At 38.3% G+C, this 26,527-nt stretch overlaps 2 protein-coding genes across 2 annotated transcripts in view; both read right to left on the bottom strand.

Moving 5' to 3' along the window:
- pla2r1 (phospholipase A2 receptor 1) overlaps positions 1-7,352 on the bottom strand; it is a 61,903-nt gene extending 54,551 nt beyond the window's left edge. Inside the window, exons 1-9 of the mRNA XM_086072206.1 lie at positions 7,076-7,352; positions 5,516-5,896; positions 5,269-5,442; positions 4,941-5,105; positions 3,923-4,036; positions 3,170-3,319; positions 1,503-1,691; positions 1,258-1,421; positions 609-722 (exon numbers count right to left, since the gene is read on the bottom strand). Of these exons, the coding sequence (XP_085928332.1) occupies positions 609-722; positions 1,258-1,421; positions 1,503-1,691; positions 3,170-3,319; positions 3,923-4,036; positions 4,941-5,105; positions 5,269-5,442; positions 5,516-5,896; positions 7,076-7,223 (1,599 nt within the window). The 5' untranslated portion in view covers positions 7,224-7,352. The remainder of the gene's footprint in view (positions 1-608; positions 723-1,257; positions 1,422-1,502; positions 1,692-3,169; positions 3,320-3,922; positions 4,037-4,940; positions 5,106-5,268; positions 5,443-5,515; positions 5,897-7,075) is intronic.
- Positions 7,353-7,553: 201 nt separating this feature from the next.
- Positions 7,554-25,327, bottom strand: itgb6 (integrin, beta 6). The gene is made up of 16 exons (XM_086070872.1): positions 25,133-25,327; positions 20,292-20,476; positions 19,278-19,357; positions 18,996-19,194; positions 18,675-18,921; positions 17,881-18,046; positions 17,631-17,792; positions 17,442-17,537; positions 16,846-16,935; positions 15,149-15,283; positions 14,648-15,068; positions 14,335-14,557; positions 12,387-12,481; positions 10,118-10,231; positions 8,323-8,489; positions 7,554-8,134 (listed from the first exon to the last, which is right to left on the bottom strand). Exons 2-16 carry the CDS (start codon positions 20,344-20,346, stop codon positions 8,036-8,038), a joined length of 2,349 nt encoding a protein of 782 aa, XP_085926998.1. The 5' UTR covers positions 20,347-20,476; positions 25,133-25,327; the 3' UTR covers positions 7,554-8,035.
- Positions 25,328-26,527: the final 1,200 nt, after the last annotated feature.

Raw genomic sequence — 26,527 nt, 5'->3', positions numbered from 1 at the left:
AAAATGTAAACAACCCCCAAACTATGCATTTATCACTGTGAAATTCCCAAACGTAATATTTACCTCATTCGTCATGTGTTTCTTGACCAATACAAACCATTTCAACTTCGAAAGATTCACCAGCTTTAGGACATCGAGGGTATCACGTTCCTCAGTACAATAATTTCTACAGTCACCAAATTCCATATTTTTTCTAGTGAAATTTCTAATTTCTACAATAAAATTTCCAGATGTAAGACCTATTTTTCATATCGATCACATTTTTTCACTGACTCAAACCATTCCAACTTAAAACCCCTTGGAAACTATTTATTCCCCAAATTCACAAATCTCTGTAATAAAATTCCCAAATTAAGAGAGTTTTTCTTTTTTTTTTACTCCTTCTGCCACAATTATTGACTGATTTAAACCATTCCAACTTCAGGTTACATTCTACATTCCAACAATTCCATCCATGCCACACCATTTCAGTTCAGCTCTTCGGCATCTGCATCCAGCACGCACATACAATTTCAACAGAAATGGCTTTCTTTACTTACAGGATATATATAAAAAAAATGTTGTACATATTTTAATTTATGTGTATGTACTGTATGTCCATGTTTCACCTCAGGGCAACCTTCATCCCAAGTTCCGAGTTCATGAAGCGATGTCTGATGTTCCTTCTTTCTGCACACAGCAGGAAGTTGCTCGTCACATGAAACCAAAATCCAGGCACCTTCCTGTGAAAACGAAGTAAAACCGTTTACACTTTATTTAGTGCACCAACAAGATGAAAAAACATACTTTCTTGTGAATGACACAGTACTAAAATACAGTACTAAAATATATTTTTTAGGGATATTCAGTAAAATTTTGAATTGAAATTTTTTCCCCACTTAGCTTCTTGTTAGATAATTATATATATTGTTGCATGATCTGTTTGTATGTTACTGCTCCATATGTGTTAAAGTAGCAGTTGTTTGAAGGTTTGTAATTACCAGAGCAGCTTTGCTAATTTCCATATGGGGTTTTGCGTTAGATATTAGCATTTAGTTGATGGACTTTTATTACACTAAATGTACATGGCTTGGATTATTTTTTGGGTGTTTGACTAAACAATGTTGCATTATGTGTATTGAAAAAAAACGATGTTGTTGTTTTTTAATCGATCAATATACATTTTCTAAATTGTGGGTGGAGTTATGATGCAAGCATTAAGTATTCATTCCAATTATTGAATGCTCATTTGAGCAAGTGACAGTGTCTGTTGCCCACCTTCCTGTCAGCCTTGGCACAGAGGGTGGCACCAGTGAGGTTGTGAGGAGGCTGATATTGGTGCCACATTGTGAGAGTCACGGGTGAGCCGTCAGACCACTCTACAGTTGCAGATGAAGCCTGTTTCCAGAGACCGATCCACATTGCTGAAGTCTCACCAGAATCTGCACAACATAGCATTTACACACTACTGTGATATCGCTGAAGCTAATATCACAGTCCTGCAGTAAAAAACTAAATCTTACAGTTAGCCAGAAGGCTGAGCAGCATCTCCACCTCCGAAAGAGAGTGAAGGCTGGTGAGGTTGGCATGACGAGAGAGGCATGCCTGAGAAGAGTCCTCCCAGCTTCCTGCAGGATCCAGGATCTGGTAGCAGAAACCGTTATGAGGCAGCCAGCCTTCATCACACACTGTATGGACATACTGCCAGTTCTCTGGACAGGAGGACAAGAGAGCCTGGATCAGAAGGGATTGAATCACTTAGATATTGTCTATAAGTTTGTAAAGCTCAGGGCACTATGGTGGCCGTTTGTGTCTACTTTGCTCCCTGTTTTTCTACCAACTTAGCAGGGTTAAAGCAAATATAGTGCAACTTCCCAAGGGTGGGGATTTTTGCCTAATTTTGTCATTTCTAACTTCAGCGCTTAAAATAATTATGTTTACAAGTTGTGCCTTTTGTGTCTCATGAAACTACATTCTTTAATTCCTTGTGATTTACTGTAGCCGGTTTCATTCTAGTCTCAACACCAAAAATGTTGCAGTTTAATAAGTTTATTGTTTTATTTATGCATTTATTTATTACATTTTACATAATTTATTGACTTTTTGGAAAAGGGAACAACTCCATGTCGTTTCCGAAATAGGCATTACTACATACAGTCCAATGTACCAAATTTAAATTGTGATTTCCGATTTAAAAAGTTTAATTTATGTGAGTAGTGTAAACTATTAGCAAGAAAATTAACCCCCGCATATTCTCACTCAGCAATCAGTTCTTTATGTGTATGTGTGTGTGTGTGTTCGGGCTAGCACCAGCTGAATAATTCACCCCTTTTTCTTGTTTTGTCCTCATTCAAAGCCATGCCCATGTCTGATATGAAAATATTTCTCCAAGCACCATCTAGTGGTATCTTGGTGCCAAGAAACTGAGGAGAGAAGCTTTATTTAGTCAGGCCGCACCCATGTCTAACAGAAAAAGTGTAAACTGTATTGCGAATAAATACAGTATATAAAAATGAAAATTTTAAGGTTGTTTTACAACCTACACAATGTGTAAATAAATTGGAATTTAAAGGGTTAAAACAAAAATGTAATACAGGTAGATCATTTATACCAAAATATGAAAAATGCACAATATCTGTGTGTGGCCAAAAATGGCCACAAACAAACTGAGAAGGTGGTAAAATTGAACAGAACAGAACAAACAAAAAAAGAACAGGGCTTGAGTGAAAATATTCCACATACTTTTACACTCTACGTCTTGTATATTTTAGGATTATAAAATGCTGCCATCCTTGCTACTGTGCAGGTGGTGGTGATTGATTTAAAAAAAATAAAAATAAAAAAATAAAAAATCTTTACTGATTATGTCTGTATCTGTTCAAAAATGGCCACGAACAAGCTGAAAGTGTAATCCAACCAGACTAATTCACTGCAGACTTTTGGTTTTGGTCTTGCTGCTACTGACTCCATAAAAAGGAAGGTCAGAGGTTTTCTCTCCAGGTGCAAAGCAGCTGCTCAGACAAGCAGCAGCCGCAGCTAAAAAAATAAAATAAAATAAATCTTGGACATGATCTTCTTCTTCTTCATTCCTCATGCTGTCTACAGTATGTGATATGTGACACCAACTAACTACAGGAGACCAAGTCCTTTATCAGCCAATAAAGACGATTCGGATTATTTTGTTTCTCACCGAGTGGCTCGGCTCTGTGCGTGTCATTGGGCGTCTTCTTGCAGATGTAAGGCAGAGCAGACTCACAGGAAAGACTCTGCCAGAGTCCGTCAGGGCCAGAGTTGTACACACCACACTGTCTGTTGTCCTCTAGAGGGCTGGCCGGCAGCACTGATGGAAATATAAAAGGGAAGAACCCATTTTGTTGTCGGAATGTGGAATAACACATGTGTTAGGCACTAAAAATTGTTTTTCTTATTATCATTCCACTGCTCTACTCCTTCCACATTTCTTCACCGATTCAAACCATTCCAATTTCAACATATTCACCTCATTCAGGACATCTGGGCAACTATTTTCCACATTCCCAACATTCCCCCTTTTCAACGTATTTCCCTACAAAAAAATCCCATTGCAATGTTCCAAATTTAAGTCATATTTCCTTCCCATAACTCACTTGTAAAGCATGAAACTACTGTGGAAATTGTGGCTGAATGCTGAAGAAGAAAAGTGCTTTGGAATTAATTGAATCGATGAAATGTAGAATGTGACAATTGAAATTGGTTGCGAAATGTGGAAGGAGGAAGACTAAATATGTGAAATGTGTCTTAACTGGACAATTTTTATTGAGAAAATGTGTGGAATGTGATAAAATAGTTGTAAACATGTCTTAAATTTAAATTAAAGTTTAAAATGTAATGGATTGATTGGTGGATAATTATCCCACCACAAAAATAGACGTTAGCCAATTTCATATAGACAAATGAATCCTACCTGTGGTGAAATTAACCAACAAGAGAGGTGCGCCATCTGACCACTGCCACCCCCGACCGTCCTTCAAGTGGTTCAGCCCGATCCACGCCATTGCTCCAACACTATCCATCCGATCTGTTACAAGAACCACATGTGAGTTCATTAGCTAACCTTCCTTAGGCTGTGGACAAATTGGTAATATTGGTCTAACGTTGGCAATAAACATGAATGGAAAGATGGAAGGTGTATTGGGGTCATTTTAGAATTGGAGGACATTTTCTGTCCCCTTTCATGAAAAAAAATGTGCACTCGAGTAAATTATAGTTGTCATGAGAAAAAAAATTAAAACACCAAATCACTTGTGAGCACCCACTAAAATTGCATATTTCTGTTGTCCCTCCCCCTTGATGATAAAGGTTAGAAATGAGCTTTTTGGTACGAATTTGTTGATGTCTTCCATGTAGTTGCTGCAACATTTTGCTGGATCACTGAAATATAGTAAGACTCAGCAGAAATGGCAACAAGCAAATTGTTTTAACAACGAGTAGATCTAAGGTAAGTACGCTCACCTATTTATTAATTTTTTTAATGTTTTTTTCAATGTGTATAAGATAGCATGTACTCTTGGGCAAAAACTGTAAAATTAACAAATAATTTCCAACACTATCAACTGTAATTAGAGTAATAAAAAAAAATAGCATTCAAATAAATAAATAAAAATTAATTAACTGTTTCAGTTTAAATGTATTCAGTAATATTTTTATTTTACATGTGCCTGAGGATCTGTAATTGGGTAATGCCAAATTGCACTATTTGACGTGGCAAATAAAATATCTTATTAAAAGTGTACCATTGATGGTTGGTTGAGCTGGTCAAATCAAATTGTATGACGTTTATATTGTATTTCTTGAAAACACAACAAAAGACTATCACTTAAAAAGACAATTTTCAATTCTGAAATGACCCATATACTGTCCTTGCACAGCATACAGTAATATTTAGTCCTGATTCCTGCCAGTATCTTCAAGCAGATTCATACCTCTGATGTACCTGTGCTCTGCCAAGCTGGTGATGCTGAGCAGATTTCCACCCTGAGCCTGACATGTCAGCATCGCTTGACTCCAGGTGAGGATGGTGTACAGGTTGAACTGGTAGCAAGCACGAAGATCATGGTTTGACTCCCAGAAGTGCTCACAGCTGTAATCTAGCATGGAACATTTATATTAAAAATACTGTTTGATATCGAACATACTTGTGAAGCAAAAAAAAGTGCATTAGTTGACAACTGTGTGCTAATAGTAATAGTCGGGGGTGCCTGGGATGGACATACATGACAAACGACTTATCTTGCAAGTGTAAGAATTTACCATGCACCGGGCAGAACCCCCACTTTTCAGCCTCATCATATCTAGTGGTGGTCGAGCACCATGGAAGATGATCTTCGCGGCCCTCAGTGGTGCACTCTGAGTACCACTTGTTGTTGTATTTAAAAGGAAACGCACAGGGCATGCCATGTGCATTTCCCAACAAAGTATGGATATCTGCAAAGACACCGTATGTAATAAACCAAATGACAAAAGGCTCATTTGTGTTCATTTATTTATTTATTTTTACCTTCATATGGATTCGAGCAGGGCCCCTCTCTCGGCGTGTTGTACCTTTTCCACTCATGATTTGAGTTTCTTTTTACCACCACCAAATTCCCAGCGACCGCCACCTTCCACCGGGACGCCCCATACAGCATATTTCCTCGACAGCGCCACCACAGTACGGGAAGGTCCATGTCGCACTGGAATGTTCCGAGAGGTTGCGCGGGGTCAGACATGTTGAGGCCCAGACACGTGCTAGTGCCCGCGTTGAAGAGACGGTGGTGGGAAACCCACTTCCAAAGCATGCGGCGGGTGGGACGGCGACAGTCCCCGAGCACCAGGTTTGATTGTTCCACTGTCACACAGCGCTGAAGAATGTTGCTCTCCAGGATGAAAAGACCCTTTCCTACACACAAGATGGATGACAAACTATTGATATGACTAGTTATCGTATTGTATATAATTCACAGTAATAAGTTTACTTTTATACCAAAGAATATTTCAGTCTGTACTTTATTGTTTTTATTACATAATAATAGTAATAATAATAATAATAGTAATAATAATAATAATTTATTAAATAAAATTTATTAAAATTATAACATATAAAATTATATAATTAAAAATCATCTCTGCGCTAATTAACTAAAAATGCATTACGTTTTTACTTTGACCAAAGTCAAAGGATTTTTTCAATTCTTTCTTAATTCTAATTCAGACCTATTACATTACATTAAAGTACATGTGAACATTTGTAATGTAAAGAGTTAATTTAAAAAAAATGCTTCCATTATATAAAATTCACTTATTCAACTAAACTCCTTTCCCATTAAATAATTAAATTATAGTGCAACACTTTTCTTTTTTATATTTACTAAGTAAAGGGTTGAATGAGCACATGTACCAGTACTTTACATAAGTACAAAGTGTGTATACCTTTGCCGCCTCTGATTAATATATAGTACATTAAAATACACGTGAACATTTTAATGTAAAATACATTAGGCCTCAATAGGTCTACCAATACAAACAAGGAATATTTTTTATAGTATGGTAAAATTAACTTATGTAACTTAATATATTTTCCTGTTAACTTCCAGTACTTTTTTTTTTTTACTTTTACTTAAGTAAAATTTGTGTTTTACTTTTACTATTTTCTAACATAAGCATCTGAGTGCGAGTACTTTTTCTACCTAGTCTGAATAATATAGAGCACAAATGAACATTTGTGAAGTAAAATACATGAGATATAATCAAATATAACCAAGTCAAACAGTAATTACAATATTTTGAAATAAACTAATTGTGTGACTACAATGTCATGACTCATGACCATGACATAGAAATAGCCTACAGTAAACTTCTTCTTTTTTAACTCAATTAAATGATTTGAATCAGTGCTTCTACTTTTACCAGAGTATTTTTTGTACACAAGAATCTTTACTTTTACTCAAGTAGAGCGTGCTAGCTACTCTAGATCAGATCAGATATCAAGCGAGCCGCATTGTTTCTCCTCCACTTTTACACAATTACGACATTAATGACTGCATAGATGTACTTTTCCAGGGCCAGGAATGTTACTTACTGTTAAACTCGGCGAGCTCTTCATGCTCCACAATCTCGCCGTCGTCCTCCTCCGGGCCGGAACATGCACAAGTTTTCAGCAACAACAAAGTTACACAAATAGCCGTCGCCAAGTCCACGTCCACGCAGCGGAACAACCGTGAGAACATTTCGACGGCGGGTTGCAAGGTCCAATATGTCTAAACATTCCGATAAGCCAGTTCTGGAAGTCAGCAACTCGTTGTTCGTCGTAGTCGTTTTTTCCCTCGCTCGCTTGCACCAAAAGTTGAGCAGCAGACTTTCTAGAGTGGGGGGCTGCGACGTCACGTCCGACGGAAGAATTGAGGGGATGGATGGATGGATGGATGGATAGATAGATAGATAGACATACAGACAGTCCTATGAAAAGTTACAGAATATAATAATGAGCATGGGCATGAGAGGGGTATACTTATTTTTGTGAGAATGTAGTGTAGACAGATAAAACTTGTGCCACATCATTGCATTTTATTATCAACATTGAAGGCTCAGCCTTACTTTACAATAAAAGGGGAAAAAACATTGAAATCATAAACTTAACATTTACATTCATTGGATGAACACAAGGACAACATTATTATTTTTTCAGTAGTCGACCACTCAAATACTTTAGTGTTCTAGCTCCCTCAGCTGAGCGTTGCCATGTTGAAGCTTGTAGGTTCACGCAGCAGACTGACGAGACCAGTGTTTTGTTAGTCAGTGTGCGTTTGCACCTGCAGGCAAACTGCAGTTAAACAGCAGCAAATATATGATACAGAGTCATGTCTGTTCACGGGGTTGTCAGTATTCTGTCTTGCAACTCTGAACCAATCAGAGCTTCATGCAGTAGTACAAAAAAAAAACATGTTGAAATGTCACACACACACACTCTCACACACACACACACACACACACAAAGACTAAGTGCACTCAGATGCTGGTTGGTATTGCCTCCAGCTAATCATCAGTATGGATCAATTGTAATCATCTTCTCCCGCTCTCTGTTCTTATAGGTAACGTTTTTAAATGTCGATGTGGAGCTTCTGAACAGTGGGTTGGTCCCCTGAGTGGAAACACAAAACACACATGAGCACTCATATTAGGTTCAAATAAACAAGACACAACATTAACAGGTGTGGGACATTACTCTTGTGTTTTCATTACATGCTCAAAAAAAACTGGATAGCATCCTTGAAAGTGGAGGACATTTTTTTAAATGAGTAGAACTGTACGTAAATTCCAGAATCTCACCGACTGCCACTTTGCCTTTGCCCTCTCAGCCTCAAACTTAGCCACCTCTTTATCGTCGTGAACCGACACCAGTACTTTCCAAACAGCCAGCAGGATCAGTCCGATGCACACGATGGAAAGTGAGACGCCCAGGATGATCATGGGGATGTTGGGCGGTTCGGGACAACCTAGGACGGGACACAAGGTCACACTCGAACCTTTGAGATCATTTTTAAACTGTTCACTACTCTTAAGGCCATAATCTCCCCTTTTTCTTTCTTTCTTTTTTTTTTTTTACATGCACACCTTTCAGGTATGTGCATTCTCCCGTCAGGACTTCCATCTAGCATGCGTAACCAGCTAATGTGAGACAAGCTAACATGCTACACTTTGAAATAGCATGTCATTTTGTTGTCCTGTATGAAATATAGTCAATAACAGGAATTCAATCATTTAATAATGTGTTTATGACTGAATGCAAGTTTGGAGGTCCATCAATAGAAAAGCAGGTGTGTCACTGTCTGCCGTTCTTCATCAGCGGGTGAGTCACCTAAATATATTTTATGACCAATATTAGAGCAAATAGAAACAAATGATTCACAATCAAACTCACAATTGAAAAAAAACATAAAAGTGATGAGTAGAAATTAATCTTAACTTAATTATTTTTCATGTAGAATGAATCCCTTTAACTCATTCACTGCCATTAACGGCTATAGACGTCAAAAATTAATTTGAACTATTTCTATTAGTTTGACATTTTTTCCCACTTTTGTTAACAAGAGTATGAAAACCTAGATTTGTTTTTATTGTATTAGAACAGATATAAAATTTGTGATTAATCATGAGTTAACTAGTGAAGTCATGCAATTAATTACGATTAAAAATTGTAATTGCCTGGCGCTCCTAATTTTTTATAATCTTTAAAAAAAAAAAAAAAAAAAAAGATTGTTAAAAATTAAACAAAAAAGTTTTTGTTTGTTTTTTAAAAGAAAACATAATTAAAAAATAGGGGCATCAGGCGATTAAAATTTGTAATCGTAATTAATCGCATGACTTCACTAGTTAACTCACGATTAATTTTATATCTGTTCTAAATGTCCCCAAAAAATTCTAGGTTTTCATACTCTTGTTAACAAAAATGGGGGAAAAAATGTTAAACTAATAGAAATAGTTCAAAATATTTTTTAAAAGTCTATAGCTGGTCAATGGCAGTGAATGAGTTAAAAACTAAATTTTGCACTTGCTGTCGACTGAAGATGACATCACCTGTGCTGAGGAAGTCGGTAACGACCAATCACGGCTTACCTGATTTCTGGGTTTGTTCAGCAAACTGAACCGTGATTGGTCGTTACCTACATCCTCACCAGAGGTGATGTCATCTTCAGTCGACACAGCAAGTGGAAAAAAATAGTTTTTAAAGGTATTCCTTCTACACGAAAAATAATGAAGTTATCAAGAATTTTTTACTGCTGAAAATTGCTCAATAAGTCAAGTACCCTTTAACTTTGTGGCTGACCAGTTCCTTCTGCACTTAGCATTACAGTGATTCCTTTTTAACAAAACATATTTTCTATTGAGGCGTTATAAAGCCGCACAGCTCTAACGAATTGATGAAGAGCTTATTAGAAAGTACCCATTGATTTGTTCTCAAAATATTTTCAACACTTTATGATACATACAATAACTATTATGCATTTTAATATTATACTGAATAAAATACATTCTATGCAGTTTATACCTTTATCCATTTATAGTCATCTATCTACCAATCCACCCATCCGCCGATTGTGCATACTTTTTTTGCCCATCTTACCGTACATGCGAGGATTGTAGACCGTCATCGTGTCCCCTCCGAGCACACTAAACGAGATCCAGCACTCATTTTCGGACTTCAGCATGCATTGCGTCGAGGCGCTCTTGTCTACTTCTGAAAGGAAATAGGAACATATATAATGAAGCCACCAATGAATTGTATATCATCTTCCCTCTCAACACTGAGGTGAGAATGTAAAATGATATCCTCGCCTCTGTCGTGCTGTCATTGTGATTTCCATATCAAAGACGACAATCTGTGTGTGTGTGTGAGTTGTCTGCATTATTGTGTTTCCCATCTGAAAAAAATCCTCTTTGATGATCAGATATCGTTCTCAACTTGCACAAGCATAGCGTGTTTAAAATAATCTCTTCTTTAAGGGAAGCCACGCTCCATCAACTCCTCACAGGCACCACAATAGCTGGGCCTGTAAAGAATATGTTCGCCATTGTCCCACACAGGCTGAAAGGACATGGCTCACTAACAAATAGGAACCTTTTTACACCAAGTACCACTTGGAAAAATACTTTAGCAGTAGCGTAGAAGGTCTAAGTGTTCATTAAATACATGTCTGAGGTATTAGCCCTAAATTGTAATATTATTGTATGCCACTGTAATAATACACAGTCAACCCCCCCTCCCCCCCAAAAAAATCTTGACAATATGTTCTATGCATCCCCACTAGTCTAAATACGGTATTATGGTTAACTCATTCACTGCCTTTGACGACTATAGACGTCAAAAATTGAAAACCTAGATTTTTTTATTGTACATTTAGAACAGATATAAAATGTGTGATTTATCGTGAGTCAACTATTGAAGTCATGCGATTAATTACAATAAAAAAAATTAACCGTCTGACGCCCCTAATTTTTAATAATCTTTTTTTTTTTAATTAGGGGCATTAGGCGATTAATTTTTTTTTAATTGTTATTAATCACATGACTTCAATAGTTAACTCACGATAAATCACACATTTTATATCTCTTATTAATGAACAATAAAAAAAAAAATTGTTTTTTATACTCTTGTTAACAAAAGTGGAACAAATGTGAAACTAATAGAAATAGTTCAAATGAATTTTTTACGTCTATAGCCGTCAATGGCAGTGAATGAGTTAATATTGTGTCTATTGAATATGAGTATTCAAGCATAAGCAGCAAAATCCAGCAGTTTTTATCAGTATCAGAAGGCGGCCATTTTGCCAATGCAAATGACATCACAGTTGCGCAAGTGTCCGGTAACAACCAATCACAGCTCAGCTTCAGAAAACAGGTGAGTTGTGATTGGTCGTTGCCTGAGCCCTGAGCAACTGTGATGTCATCTTCAGTCAACAGCAAGTAGCAAAATGGCCACTCCCTGAGATAGATAAAAACGGCTGGATTTTGCTGCATAACTCATATTCCAACATTTAAATACTAATCAGAATGTCATGTTTAGACTACTAAGGTCACATATTACATATTACTGTCAAGAAATGTTTAAGGTTGACTTTAAATACATGGTGTCAAAATGTAGTTAAATCATGATTAGAGTCATGATATAGTATTCCTCTTGTGTGCCCGATTTACTAGTGTGTTGAATGAGCTTGTGCATCAAAACCATTTCATAAATGCTGAAACACCTTCTCACAGATCTGTGTACCTCTGCGATGCCAAAACCCAGGACTGCACCAGGGACCTTTGGATCTTCAGTCTAACACTATCCCAACGGAGGTATTACCTTATAGCAACAATATTTTGAGTAGTTTGCTTAACAAAATGGGAAAACCACTGGAATGCATAGATTTAAAACTGTTTTTCATTAGCATATCAATGTAGCACAGACAGATAATACTTGAGGCTAACAAAATTACTTAAACACTTGTGACCTTCTCAGCGCCACAATGTCAATGTTCTTTAGGAGCTTTGCTCCACGAGTAATATGTAATTGTCATACTAGTGTCAACGTTTTCCTACCAGTGTGCAGAAATGTAATACAGTGATGCAGTGTAAAAGAAATAAAAAAAAAATAAACATAACTAGTAATACACAGTTGTTCTATTGGTGCACCCTCATTTTTCTAATAGTGCATTGAATTGTCCTGGTCCTTAATCTGGTTATCAAGGATATCGAGTAAATGCTCAAAATGCTTTCCATATGGGCAGGCACTCAAGAGACAAATCTATTTGATTACACAGCCAATTAAAACTGTCTGTAATATGTCCCCTATAAAATCAAGGCAAATGCTGGTGTAGTTCAATTACAAGGAACCTTTCTGAGCAATGTACCTGCTGTTGTATTGATGTAAACCTTGGGGAGACTGCAGTTTTGCTCACACAGCTCAGCGTCCTCATTTGCTTGGAGATGGCACTCTACGCATGTCCTGGTATGAAATACAAAGGAAATGACACATATTGCAATTATCTAAAGGAACTTCAGTCACAGTATCTTCACACACACAAACAGTTTTCCCCAGGCCACCCCTCTCCCATTTATCCGAGCTATCAAATGGCACGGACGGCAGGCAACAGCTGCTTTGCAATAGCGAAAGGAAATCCTTCAGTGCCGTGTTGAAGACATTAGTTGTCTTTTGATGTCACCTGCAGGGCGCAGACACATGTGAACAAGGGAACCTGAACCTGATCGCTACTCAGGAGAGAAGACATTGTGTGGTATAAGGATACAACATCATACATTATTGTTCATTTCCCATACAGTATGTAATGGATTCTTCCATAATCAAAGGAAAGGCCAATGTGTATTTACTATTTTTTTTATGTTTTACACCCCTTATTCTGGATAAAAACTATAAAAGAATGTGAAGTCCTATTTTACATAAGACGCGAAAATATATCTGTCATCGTGATTTTGGTACTCTTTCAACGTTTCGAGATCACTCCATGGACCTCCAAAGACCAAGAACTGTGTTCAGCGGCAAATTGTGCAAATGTGGTGGAAACACAGGCAGTTCTCAGGACTCTTTCAAACTTCCCCAAGAACATGGACACCACTTTACCATAAAAATACACATATACAGTACATCAGTGGCAGCTGCTGGTCATTCAAATGAAGAAAAGCTCTTTTTTTGTTTACGACTCAGACAGATCATCCAATTATCACGCAGTAGCCGAATGTATGTTCCATAAACCCACAGAGGCGCTGAGCACCCGATGGGCAGGAAAACCCCCAGCATTTATCCAATGTCCGTCCAGTTTTGCACAGTGGAACAACCCACTCGACAAAGCAGCGTCCGACTGTGTAATAAAATAAAAAAAAACGTTCAAAAAAACGTAATAAAAAAAAAACATACATAAAAAAAAATTACAAAATTAAAAATGACAAATTTAAATAATTAAAAAAATTGACAAATTTAAATAATTAAAAAAATTGACAAATTTAAATAATTAAAAAAATTGACATTTTTAAAATAAAATAAAAAAATAAAAAATTATATTTAAATATTTAAAAAATTACAAATTAAAAATATATATAAATAAAAGTGCAGTTTAACTGCAGGGATGAATTTGAAAGAAGTTGTGTCATTTTTTTTATTTGTAGGTAATTCTGAACAAAAGATGAAGGTATTATAGCTCATAGATTGTACACACAGCAGTGCACATTTCCTCGCTTTATTTTTTCGGGGGCGCATTTAGGGCAAGCTGAGCTTCCCTTGCAGTCTTAGAGCAATCACCACCACAGTACATGTATATGTACATATACAATTCTATCCAGAAAAGCCTCACACAAGTTTTTGCACCTGTATAAAAGAAAGACATTTTAAAATATTCTTATTGTTATGTATTTTGGGTATCTATATGAAAAATCATCATATTTCAAGGTGAAAGAATTGCATTTAGTTGTTTTTTTTAATGTACTTTCAAAATGTGACCCAATTAGAACGAAAGCGTTACAAATAGAGATGTTTGATAAAACCTTTTTTTTTTCAGACTGATACCAGTCAAAATAATCCAAATTATTGGACCGATCCACTTTATGGGTCAATTTGACTCAACTTTTTGGGTTGTTTTATACAAAAGGACCCAATTTTTGGACCCAAGTAAAGGATCTGACCAATATTTATGAGTTGTTTTACACTAAAGACCCATTCTTGACTTAAAGTTGGGTCAAATTGACCCATGTAGAGGATTGGTCCATTTTTGACCCAACTGTTTTTAGAGTGTAAAGCTAACAGAGAAAAAGCCACACTTCAAACTTATTCTCACAGCGTGCTGTCACCTTGTCATGGAACAGGCATCCCCACACGTGGGGCACTTCTCACACAAGTCCCCCGATGCTCCCGGTACCAAGCAGACACACAGGCCGCACTCGCACTTGCCCCGGCCGCTGCACAGGACTCCATCTATGGAAAGACACGCCTCACTGCTGCTGCTGCAGTTGCAGTACTCCCCAGTCCAGCCACTTTGGCACTGGCACTCTCCACAGTCACACACCCCGTGGCCTAAAACACAAACACGCTAATGTGACCAGGCTCGCCACAGAAACACATGAATAATCCATAAGATGATTCGACGGAAATTTAATTGCCCACCTCCACAGAGCTCCCCACGGAAGCGAACACATGAGTAGTTGTCACACTCGCAGTACGGTCCATAGATGTGACCAAAGCTGGATGTGTCACACACACACCCTCCGCAGTAACATTGCCCCTGACCGCTGCAAATGTCGCTCTCATTGTTTGCCACGCAGTCGCTCAACAATGCTCTTGCCTCATTGCATTCGCACTCGGCTCCCGAGAAGCCCGGCTGACACGCGCACACGCCACAGTGGAAAGTCCCTTGGCCCTCCGTGCACCGGCTGCTGTTGTCGACTTCAGCAGGCCGCCCACACTCGCAGGAGCACAGAGACTCCAATTCTATGTCCAAAGTGTCCTGGAGGCCCACTGGCTTCAAGGAGAAGCGTCTAGGCCCGGACAGGCAGCCTGGAAGCTCCACAGACACATTGAACACCACCTGACAGGGGAAAGTCAGGAAGTGATGATAGTTACATTACAGCGATAGATAGATTGATAGATAGAATAGAATAGACTGACCGTCTCTCCAGGTTTGACATTAGAACATTGTTTGAGCTCTGGTTGGACTGCACCATTTGGACAAATAGCGGCAAAGGACATCCGGAGATCTTCTGTGTCTCCAAGGACCTCCAGCTCAATCTCTGATCGCACTTCCTGCAAACCACCAAAAGTGCAACGTCTTTCTCAAAGAAAGATCAGAATCACCACACTGTAATCTGTCATCATATCATTCATCCCGCGGACTTTTCAGGTGTTTTATGGTCAATTTCACTTTGTGGTGTCCTGTAACGTGCTAAGCCTCCTGTATTTGTCTCCTTTTTAGGGTGAGTCATGGTTTTACAGCCCAGGTGCGCTGGGCTGTAAAAATAACCTGCGGAGAGACTGATGGCTCACCTGAGCTAAAGTGAAGGTGTAGTTTGACGAATTATGTCTTATTTGAACACCTGCAGGAGTGGAAGGCAGTAGAAGGAAAAACATTCTTACTAAGTGTGATGGACAAATAAAGCTTCATGAAGCACTTATGATTTATTTTTCTCCTTTAGTGCACTTTTGGTTTAAAGATGCAGTGGAAATGTAATTCATTTCCATTGTATTAGCCTTAAACTAAGACCACCATCTAGATAAGTTAAGGGGGAAAAAAATCCCAAGTCTTTCATGATGCTTAATTTTCCTATCACTAAGGCACAGTCATTCTATTTCTGTGTGACTTTCAAATACTTGTTTTTTTTTTCACTCAGAAATTGTGAGTACATTTTACAAGGAGGGCTTTGATTACATTTTACAAATTTAATATAAAAAAAAAACGAAAGAAAAAAAAGCTTGACCCATGACCTTCAGCTTGGGTGACAGCCACTCTACCACCTGAGCCATGCCACTTCTGTACATTAGTATATTGCTGCAGTCAGGTGGAATCCTCGTACCTCCAAGACCGGTTTTGGTCTCATTTTAGACACACAAACAATGCAGTATAGTTAGAAACAGCAAAAGTGGCATGGCTCAGGTGGTAGCATGTCTGTCTCCCAAGCTGAAAATCATGAATTCGTTCCTTAACACTTACATAGATAATTTTTTTTAAATTAAACTAGTCAAATGTATACTCAAAACCCGCCTTTTGCAGTGACATATAGTTGTCCTACTAACAAGTATGACAAGTCCTACTAACAAGTATGACAAGTCCTACTAATGTGCAAAAATGTTATTAAGTAGTGGGAAACAAAAAATAACAAAATCATTCTACTAGTGTATCCTAATAGTTCTACTGGTGCATGAATTGTCCTCCCTTTGAGGACGAAGCGCATACTAACTAGTACATGGACATGAAGTACAAGGAAAAACTACTCAAACTGCTTTTCAACATTTATGTGTATACATTAACCACTACAATACGAGAGTCTGCACCTCTTTGTCACGCTTGACAGACTGGAATTGTTCACAAATCACCTAACTGTCACTGAATGATGGGAAGTTGGCCATCGTGAGCTGGATTTACACAAAAGCACAACGAGGAAGCACAAGTTGCCGAGAAAAATGAGTAAGACGCAAACACATCAAATAGTCTGGACAAGACGAGACTTGCAGTTGAACACACTGACGCAAATTCCCGGGAGGTGTAAGGAAGCGTAATGGGAGAAAGAATGAAAGGGATTTTGAAAAAAAAAAACGCCTGGGAAAGTTCTCACAACCACAAACAAGTTTTTCTTCGCACACTTACTCACTTTATACGCCGTTAAAATCAGTTCGAGGATGTTGCGAGAATCCGTGGCCACAACTCCAACGGTGGCACCAGGTATCAGATTTGCATAGTTCTAGGACAGTGGGAAAAAGCAGCAGTAACATATGAAAAAAGCCAGGCTGGCATCATCAGTACAGCGAACCCCTCGCTATATCGAGGTTCACCTTTTGCACTCTTCGTATAATGTGGAGTTTTAATTGTTTTTTTTTGACATGCTCTGTTTGTATGTGTTCCTGCTCCATGTGTGTGAAGAATTACAATTTCTGTAACAACAGTGCTAATTTCACGTAGCCTGTCGATGGTGTTTCATGTTGTATATTAGCATTAAGCTATTCTTCGAGGTGAGGTTATGTGAGAAGGAACCAAGGAATACTTCAATCAGTGTGATGTTATAAGTTGAGGTGTTTTAATGGTTTAAATGTGTTTAAAGTGTGTGAAGTTAAACTATTAAAATATATATTTTTAAATACAGCCTCTCAATACAGTAGATTTTCACCTATCAAGGATTTATTCCATGCGATAAACGGGTGTTCACTGTACTACAATAATGTGAATTGTTTTTAAGGAGGAATATCTTACTTCATAGTTTTGCTTCTGCTTTTCTGTCACAGCAAATATCAACAATATATTGTTTTCCACTACTTTATCAATCAACTGGCCCAGAGTTGGATATTCCTGAAGAGAAAAATACATGGCATGAAGAGCTGGGATGATTCTTCACCGTGGAGACTTCAACATGGTCAAAACTAAAACGAATGGGCTCAAAACCTGCAATGTGGACATGGAGTAGTCATTGTTGCTGTCCAGGTGACACTGGCCATCGTTGGGAATCACAATGCCGGCCATTTTACTGTCCATCCCAAAGTGTGAGTCAGCATCACTGACAAACACCAGCAAACGCATGGAATCATTCCTCCAGCCTATCCTGTCCTATCAGAAGAACATTGTTGGTCCTGCTCACTTTTGCGATCTCAAATACGCACACACTCTTGCGTCTGAGCTGAAATGTCACTCTTACCCCACAAACAGCAGCTTGCATGACGGCATCGAAGCCACACTCAGGAATGTCAATGTTTGCAGACACATGCTGCATCGAGACCATCTCATTGAACTTGATTGTGTTGCTTGTAAGGGACAAGACGTGTTTGTAGCCAAACGTTGGCAAGCAGGTCGCATCCGCGCTACTGCAACAAAGAAAAAGAAGAACACCCCCAATTTTTTTATTTTTTTATGATAACCAGAAATTCAGCTCAGTGTGTCTACCTGTTAAAAAAAATAATCCCGAAATAATCATCTAACAAAGCTTTATTAGCAAACATTTGGGCTCGGGTATAAGCTAGTTCATGTTCAGATTTTAGTGAGAAGAGCTTCAGGACATGATGCAAAGAAACATAAAGGGGAAGTGTGCAATATGAACCAAACAGCAAAACCCATCTGTTTATATCCATCTCAGGTGGCGGCCATTTTGCCACTGAAAATGACATCACAGAATTACTCAGGGCTCAGGGAATGACCAATCACGGCTCAACTTGCTAATGTCACATGACCAAACTCAGAAGACAGACATTAGAATAGTGGGGTACTAGTGGGGACGAGAACATATTAGGCCTACAATGTCCACAACAGACCCAAAACTACAGAAAGAAGAAACAGAGCTCAAGTCTTGAATCTGGTCCTCTTCAATGACAGTCAATTAAGTAGCTGTACCTATCTGCAAACAGGCTTATCAAAGTATCCTAGATATGATTTCTAATTTTTACTCTTTAACTCATTGCGCCAATGTTGAAGGAGAATTGACCACCTCTGCGTTACCTGCAAGGGTTGATGAGCTCTTCTTCTGTAATCTTGATGAAGGGTAGAACGGGTTTCTCTACAAAAGAACCAAAGCCCATGCGGAATTTACTGGTGAGGTTGGCCATCTCCTTGGACAGGGTCGAGCCGAGGTCCTTGATCATGTGCAGATCATCATACATGGATGCTGACAAGTCCATCAAGTAGTAGAGGTCCACTGGGTAGTCTTCGGTGTGCTGGATTTTCACCTGGAAAGTCACCTGACTGCCTGTCCAAAAATAAAACCAACATGCTCCATGGAGATCCAAAGAAGAGCTGCCTCTGAATATGAAAATTGCATACCAGGTCGTAGTTTGAGTGCCATTTTCTGTGGCGAGATCTGAGTGAGATTCAAGTTACCACTCCTCTTCCCAAGTGGTTGATCCTGGAGGATTTCTCTCCTCGAAATGGGAAACTCCAATGAGCTCCCATCACATCCTTTTGCCAGCAAGTGCTCTGGCGTGTCACATCTTTCACTGACTGACAACCAGTCGGTGAAATTCTGAGAAGAAAATATACATTATGTTATGGTGCAAAAATCACAATTTGAATGTGTTCTGTGGTTTAGGATGCTGCTGCCTATACCTGCTGTGTACACCAGGCACATTGTGGACCAAGCTGGAGACATAGATCACAAGTCACAGCGCTATCAGCTAAACATGAACCTGCAAAACACACACAGAAGCACGCGCACACAAAAAAATCACTTCCAACAAGATGTACAGCGAATACATACGCCATAACCACAGAATCAACGATTCACATTTACAACTTACTCCTTGATTACTTCTTTTTTTTTAATTGATAAATAAAAGATAGCACTTAAATATATTACAAAACTTGAGAAAAAAATAGTTTAATTGCTGAACTTTGGAGCAACATGTGTTTTACTCTATTCATGCTTATTAAAGTTGTCTATTTTTTTTTAACCATGTTAAGAGTTTAAGCGACTCCTTTTTGGATGGCTGCAGTACATTTTTACAGAATCAGAATTTATTTGCCATTGCACAGAAGTACAATTAGATTAAACTACTAAACTACAATTCTCAAACAACTGACCTTGATTCCTCTGTAGTTACCAATGTCGCCTACAGCAGTACCAAAATAAATACATTTAAATGAATCCCGAAGGCTCGCAATTGACAAAAATGAAAATGAAGGACATCTTCGCTTGTTACAGTTAGTTTTATCAACATAACCTTTTTTTTTTTCCATTTTTATTTACAAAAAACATATTTTCCCCCCCAATTTTAGTTCTATTTCCCCCCCCAGTAATTTTTGTTAACTATAAAAACGTGGGTTTTAATATATGTGATTGTTTTATAACGTTCACTTGAGGGTTAGAGTTATAAAAATATTTATTTTGTATATGTGCTCTCGATAGCCTATTGCAGATGTTCACCTGGCTGGATCTGGAAAATACAGTATCCCTGCGATAAACGGGGTCAGGTGTAGGCTCATCAATGACAAAATATAGCAAACAAGGGGAAAGCTCTGTAAGAACCCATATGAGGATAGTCGCTATCCAGTGTCACACTCACACTTTCTGTTTGCACAATACACACGTATTACACTATAGAGCGGTTGTTGTGTGCTCACCCTCCACAGTAGTGATCCAGTAGCGGAGAAGCAGGCCCAGTAGGAGAAGCCCCATTTAGTAATTCCGTGACGTGACTTCACCTTGTCTCATATTTACACGCGTGAAAGGCGTCCGCCCGCCTTGTGCCTTCTGCGCTTGTCCAACGAAGGTGTTGCGCAGGGTACGCGCCGCCGTGCACTTTTACCTGGCAAAGGAGGAGGGGGAAGAGAAAGACGAGGAGGAAGAGGAGGTGGTGATTCGCGGCCTCACCTGGCCGCCTTTTATGTTCACTTCCGCACGCAGACCGCTAACTCGTCAACGTACGTACTGTGGACTTTTATTGAGAAATCTTAAGAAAAAGGGAGGAAGCTTGCACACTGTCAAAAATTCCATAAAGCACACATTAGAGCAGGGATGTCAATCTAATTTTGGTTGATTTTGTGATTTTGTAGCCGAGTATTATTTATTTATTTATGTATTTATGTATATATGTATTTATTTATTTATTTATGTATTTGGTCATGTGTATCTTGTGTATTAATTTGGGGATTATCTATATTGTTTGTGTATATGTATATTTTAACATGCTGAAATAGCCTATTATATTGTGTTTGATTAGGAATATTTACCTTGTATCCTGCTTAAATATGTTTTTTTCCCCTTTGGAATTATTTGTTGCGGTGCATGTCATAAGCATGTGTGTGAGAGAGAGAATGGCATTAGAGAGAGAAACGTTTCATGTCGGGGAAAAGTTGAAAATATACTGTTCTACCGTGTTGGTAAATTAGCAAGGAAGCGATATCTGAAAACTTCATTTAACCCTCGTGAGCCGCCATTCTCATTTCAATTCTTTTTTTTTCTTTTTTTTTACTGCATTTCATTGTTTATTGTGAATAATGAAGCGATATAATTTGAAATCAGAAGTAAGGGAAAGAGTGACAGCCAAATATTTAATTGCAATTTCTGTGAGGAAGGGAATGGTGTTGGGGGGAAAAAAATATTTTAATACTGGCAAAAGGTGCAGACAAAACACAATCTTTGGTTTAGATTTACTGCCATCTACATACAAAATCTAAATAATTTAAAAGAGACATGAAGTAGAGTCAACTCAACTATGTTTATGAGAACTTTTAAACGCAACCATCAAAGTAAAAATCTGACATGTAAAAATAAAGACACTTAAACCAATAAATTCATAAAATAAAGACAGTAAATACAATAAAACACTAAAACAATGTTGAGTCGAAAGCCAAATAATATAAAAGGTGTGTTATCTGAAGCAGCCACGAACTGTTCTGCCTCAACTCTCCCCTCTTCTCGCTTTGAAGATGTGCTGGCTCATCGACTGGCCCACGTTAGAGGGGAAACTTGCAATTTGTATAGTTCGGGTTTTAAAAAGTGCATTATGTCTTTTGTGACACCAGTCCTGGACCCTTTCTGACACATCTAAATTAATCATTAGTTGCTTTTGTAATTATTAAAATAGAGAGAACCTTTATGCTCATTCTCAGAATCCCCACCAAAAATTAAACTTTAAATCAGAACTTATGGAAAGTTGTCATATTCAAATATTCAAGTAGACCTATACAACTATTGCTCAGTTTATGTTAGGGAAAGGATTTAGTTGTTGTTTTTTTAAAGTGTTTTTTGTTGGAGATGTTCTGCCAAAATGAAAGTAAAATCAGTTTTACAAGAAATATGACATTTAAAAAATGGTGCAGCCTTTAGCGGTCAAACGCACATATGTTACATTATATTTTTTAATTAGAAGAAAGAAAAAAAGCATCACCTTGTATTATGTACCTTCTGCCATCTAGTGAAAGAGCATTTCATTGTTACGCCTGTCACTATATGTAAATGTCATAGAAATCTGAACAAAGACGCATTCATCCACAACACAATCAGTAAAATATCAAATTGGATAACTTTCCGTGGCGCACCTGAACATTACATTTTTAATACACTAATTTGAAAATGACATTTTTAAGTGACGCCAACTTTTGAGCTGTATTGAATATGTTGTTTAGGACAACTTTCCACACAAACACATCAGAGCAAAGTTACGCTCACCAGCCACAACATTAGGAACACCTTCACAGACCAATAGGAGAGCACATGCATATAAATGCCCTGGCAACATCACGTTAGATGGAGAATCACAAATGTAAAGTAACGTATTGTTGTGTACAGTATGCGAAGCACTAGTGCTCAGCAGTAGGAGCAGTGAACTTTGACAAAAGGACAGGCCACGCCGTTTGCAAATAACGCCTTTCTTGCCTTATTGCTTAGGCACATAACAGGAGATCAATTATTAACAGCACCAGTCACCTGGATATGAATCATCGTCTCGCCAGACGTTTTAACTTCCTTTCAAAACCAGACAGCCCCACCAATGAGGAGGCGTTGAACTGTAAACACCTGCGGGGCAAATATCAGCACTTTTCTTTACCCGGAGGAATCTGTATTCAGCACCACGCCCGTGTCAATCTCTCTGGGGGAGTCCCATCCATCTGTCAACCCCCCCCACCCCCACCCCTAACCCCCCACCATAGCAATCCCACTCACAGGGAAAGCCACTTGAGAATTTATTTCATACTCTTCATATCCAGTTTAAGATCCACATACTCACTTGGCATACTAGTAGAACTACATGTTACTAATTGGGCAAGCTGACAACTATCCATGCTTTTAAGGTCAAATTAGTAGCAGCATGCAGTTGTTAACAAATGCACATTGTTGCCTCATTAGTTACACGTAGTTGTCCTAAAAGCAAGCCAAAGTTGTCCTAATAGTGAGGACAAAAATTGTACTAGTACATGGGTACAAGGTTCTAAAAGCAGTTTGAGCATTGGATATGAGGGATTTATTAAATATCAAGAATTTTAAATGAATGCTTAGATTTATTATTATTATTATTATTATTATTATTATTATTATTATTATTGATATCCGTCTTAAGGTAGACTTAAGACTAGTAAACTCCTCACCAGGGCTCGACTGGCCATCTGGCATACAGGGCAGATGCCCGGTGGGCCGGCCTCTTTTGGGGCCGATGCATTGCTTTTTAATAATAATTTTCCTACATTTTATGCCAAGAGACTGGCCCACAATTTAGAGGGATCAGTCCATTAATCCAGTTCGAATATAGATAGCAAACTGAAACATCATCAATAAACATCAGTGGCAGAACTGCCTGTTAGGCAGGAATCGGTTTACCATTATGGAAACCTTCCAAGGAGTGACTTCAGGTCCATGTTCTAGTAGCCACTCTGTCCTCACTATTAATAGTAACTTTGGCAAACTGTGCTCTAGTTGACAAAAGTATGCTATTAGGGATGTTGTAAAATTCTGCTAATGAACATCCGTTAATATTAGCATTAGTATTATGCAGATGTATACTAGTGCAAAATGTTGCCTCATTACAGCAGTAAGGTGTAGTTATCTTAGTGTGCAGAAATGCCATGCGGACAAGACATAGTCATTCTAGTACGAGTGAGGAAAATGCAGGCTCAATAATTGAAAACTACTATCTTTGATATCCAGTTTAAAGTCATCTTATTAGGCTAAAAGTGGCTTAAATAGTGGGAAATAATATTCCAAGTAAGACACAGTGGTTTTACTAGTGCACCCTATATATACGATACTTAACCATTCAGGGAGCGACCCTCTGCTAGGGACATCTCACTTAGTTGTACGTATGTGGGGGAGAACATCTTTTGACCACAACTTTTGAACCTAGAGCAACTCAGAACCAACGTGACGTTCCTCATGTTACCGTTGGGGGGAGCTGTTGCGCAATACCTTCTGAGGTATCCTATTTTGGGCAACCACCTACAATATGTGGCTGTTCTAATTGGAAGGCTTGCCGTTGCTGTGAGTGTGCCGAATTGTTTTACTAGTGAGGACGAAAAGCGCACTAGTACCTTAAGCTTAAACGGCTTCCCACATGCTCAAGCCTCTCAACTGGTTCTATTTTTGCTCCACCTTGACACTCTTCAAGTGTCAGTGTGTGAAATTGTTTTGTTCACGTCAGCATACTAGTTGGAGAGCGAAAGACAGTTGCTAGCGAGGCAAGACTGAGCAATAGTTGACATCTTCACGCTACCAGCAATATTTGCGAAGTGCCGGATGTTAACCAGTAGAATTGTATACAGTACTAGAACAGCAGCGTGAAGATGTCAACTAGTGCACAGATTTGACTGTCAATAAAGACGCTTTGTGCTCACTAGTAGGATATCTTTGGCGTACTAGTAGAACAGCTATAAACAATTAGTGAGGCAAATCTGTGCACTAGTTGGCAACTGCTATCCGTCATGTTCATCTTAATTCATTCACTGCCATAAATTCATTAAAAATAATAATTAAAAAACGATTATTAAAAATTAGGGTCAAGAGGCGGTTCAAATTTGAAATCGTAATTCATCGCATGACTACACTAGTTAACTCGCGATTAATCACAAATTTCATATCTGTTCTAAATGAACAATAAAAAAAAATCGAGGTTTTCATACTCTTGTTAACAAAAGTAGAATTTTTTTTTAAACTAATAGAAATAGTTCAAATTAATTTTTGACGTTTATAGCCGTCAATGGCAGTGAATGAGTTAAGGTCATAATAGTAAGCCAAAAGTGGCACTAGTTGTGGAAATAAAATGTCACTAGTAACCACTTGTACTAGTGTGTCCTCGTACTGTTGTCCTACCAAATTTCTGCTAATTTACAGCTAGTTTTCGTTCCACCTATTTTCTGAACTAAAGAGGATCACTCATTCAAATTCAACATGCCATCAATCATTCTCTCACAAATCATATGATCTACTACAACTAGTAGCATACGGAAATGGCTGCAATGTGAGTGCTCACCTTCGGGGGCGTCCTTCGAAAACGTGCTGCCCCATCCGGCTGCCACGTCTTCACTGTCATCCGGTGAAAAATGGCCAGAAGTGGGGCCGCGTCAGGCCGCCACATTCATTGGGGCCTGTTGTACCGCAGCTCTGCGCTCACAGGAACAGAAAAGCCATTGTAGCGGCGCCCTTTATCGCACATGGGTGACCCCGCTGCCCATGTGTGTGTGTGCATCCCAACGTGGGTGAGTATGCATGAATGTGTGTGTGTGTGTGTGTGTGTGTGTGTGATGACAATGAGTGACAGAAGCAACTGTCGCCTGTGAGCGCTGCATTCTGCCGCTCACTCAAAGAAAAAAGTGTAAAAGTGGAGAGCATTTATTCGATATACTTGATATCATGCTTAAGGTCCATGTACTAGTACACTCTTTGTCCTCACTAGTGAAACAATTCAGCGCACTAGTAGAATTACTATAACTAGTATAACGCTTTTACACTTTTTGTGCTACATTTTCTGCTACAAAAAAAGCATAATTAATAACATGAGTTCAGTAGTTAACTCACAAATAATAGCAAATCTGTTCTAAATGAAGTTTTCATACTCTAACATAGTGGGAAAAATGTTAAACTAATAGAAATATGGCTGCATATTTTAGTCATTGATACAGTAATTTCATAATAATTCATAACATTTTGTTAAAATTAAAAGGATGTACTGTACTGTAAAAAAAAAAAAGAGTGTGATATTGATTTGTGTTGAGGTCATGTTTCTGCCACTAGATGGCATAATTGCATTTGTAAGACATAGGTGACAGCTCAGTGCATTTTCCTTTTCATGTTAAGAGCAATCTAATCTTTAACATGAAGTAATTTGTGAACTTCAACACGTTTAAAATTGTAAAATACAACTTGACCCCAGTCTCCACAAATATATGCATTATTATTACATTTATTACTACTAAATTTTGACGTGGACGTGTCTGCTGCGTTGCAACTGGAATTCCCCCAGTAACAGGCTCTCCAAGTAAGGGGTGGTCATTAATCGTGCATTCAAAAAAATTGTGGTCTTAAAGGAACTTTAAACTAGCTCAAAATGAACACAAATTTTGCCACCCCTTAGAGCAACACATGGAGGCTGAAATCTGATTGGACGAAAACAACAACATCCACATCTATGTACTGAAAGCAGTGCAACAAGAGAAATGCTATGAAATGAAAATAATTTAATAGGTTGTAAATGTAGGGCAGTGATTTTTTTTTTATAGCGTTGACCACCTCTGGCCTATGCCTCAACAAAAATTTATATTCCATAAAAATAATAGGTATTATTTGAGTGACAATGATAAGCCATTGATAGGAGATAAGAGTCAGCATCCCAGGCATCCCACGTGTTGAATTACTGATTGTATCACAC

This window comes from Leptonotus elevatus, chromosome 3 (assembly GCF_054856555.1).
Source record: "Leptonotus elevatus isolate MCC_2025b chromosome 3, RoL_Lele_1.0, whole genome shotgun sequence".
In the NCBI taxonomy this organism is placed as follows: domain Eukaryota; kingdom Metazoa; phylum Chordata; class Actinopteri; order Syngnathiformes; family Syngnathidae; genus Leptonotus; species Leptonotus elevatus.
Note: the sequence above shows the minus strand (reverse complement) of the source record. Positions and strands in the feature narration are given on the sequence as shown.

Coding starts and splice junctions, on each gene's coding strand:
- itgb6 (XM_086070872.1), bottom strand. CDS start 20,346: ATGGGGCTTCTCCTACTGGGCCTGCTTCTCCGCTACTGGATCACTACT. Junction 18,047..18,674: donor GAGCTCATCAACCCTTGCAG/GTAACGCAGAGG, acceptor TCTTTGTTGCAG/TAGCGCGGATGCGACCTGCT. Junction 12,482..14,334: donor GATGCCTGTTCCATGACAAG/GTGACAGCACGC, acceptor ATTTCATACCAG/GACATGCGTAGAGTGCCATC.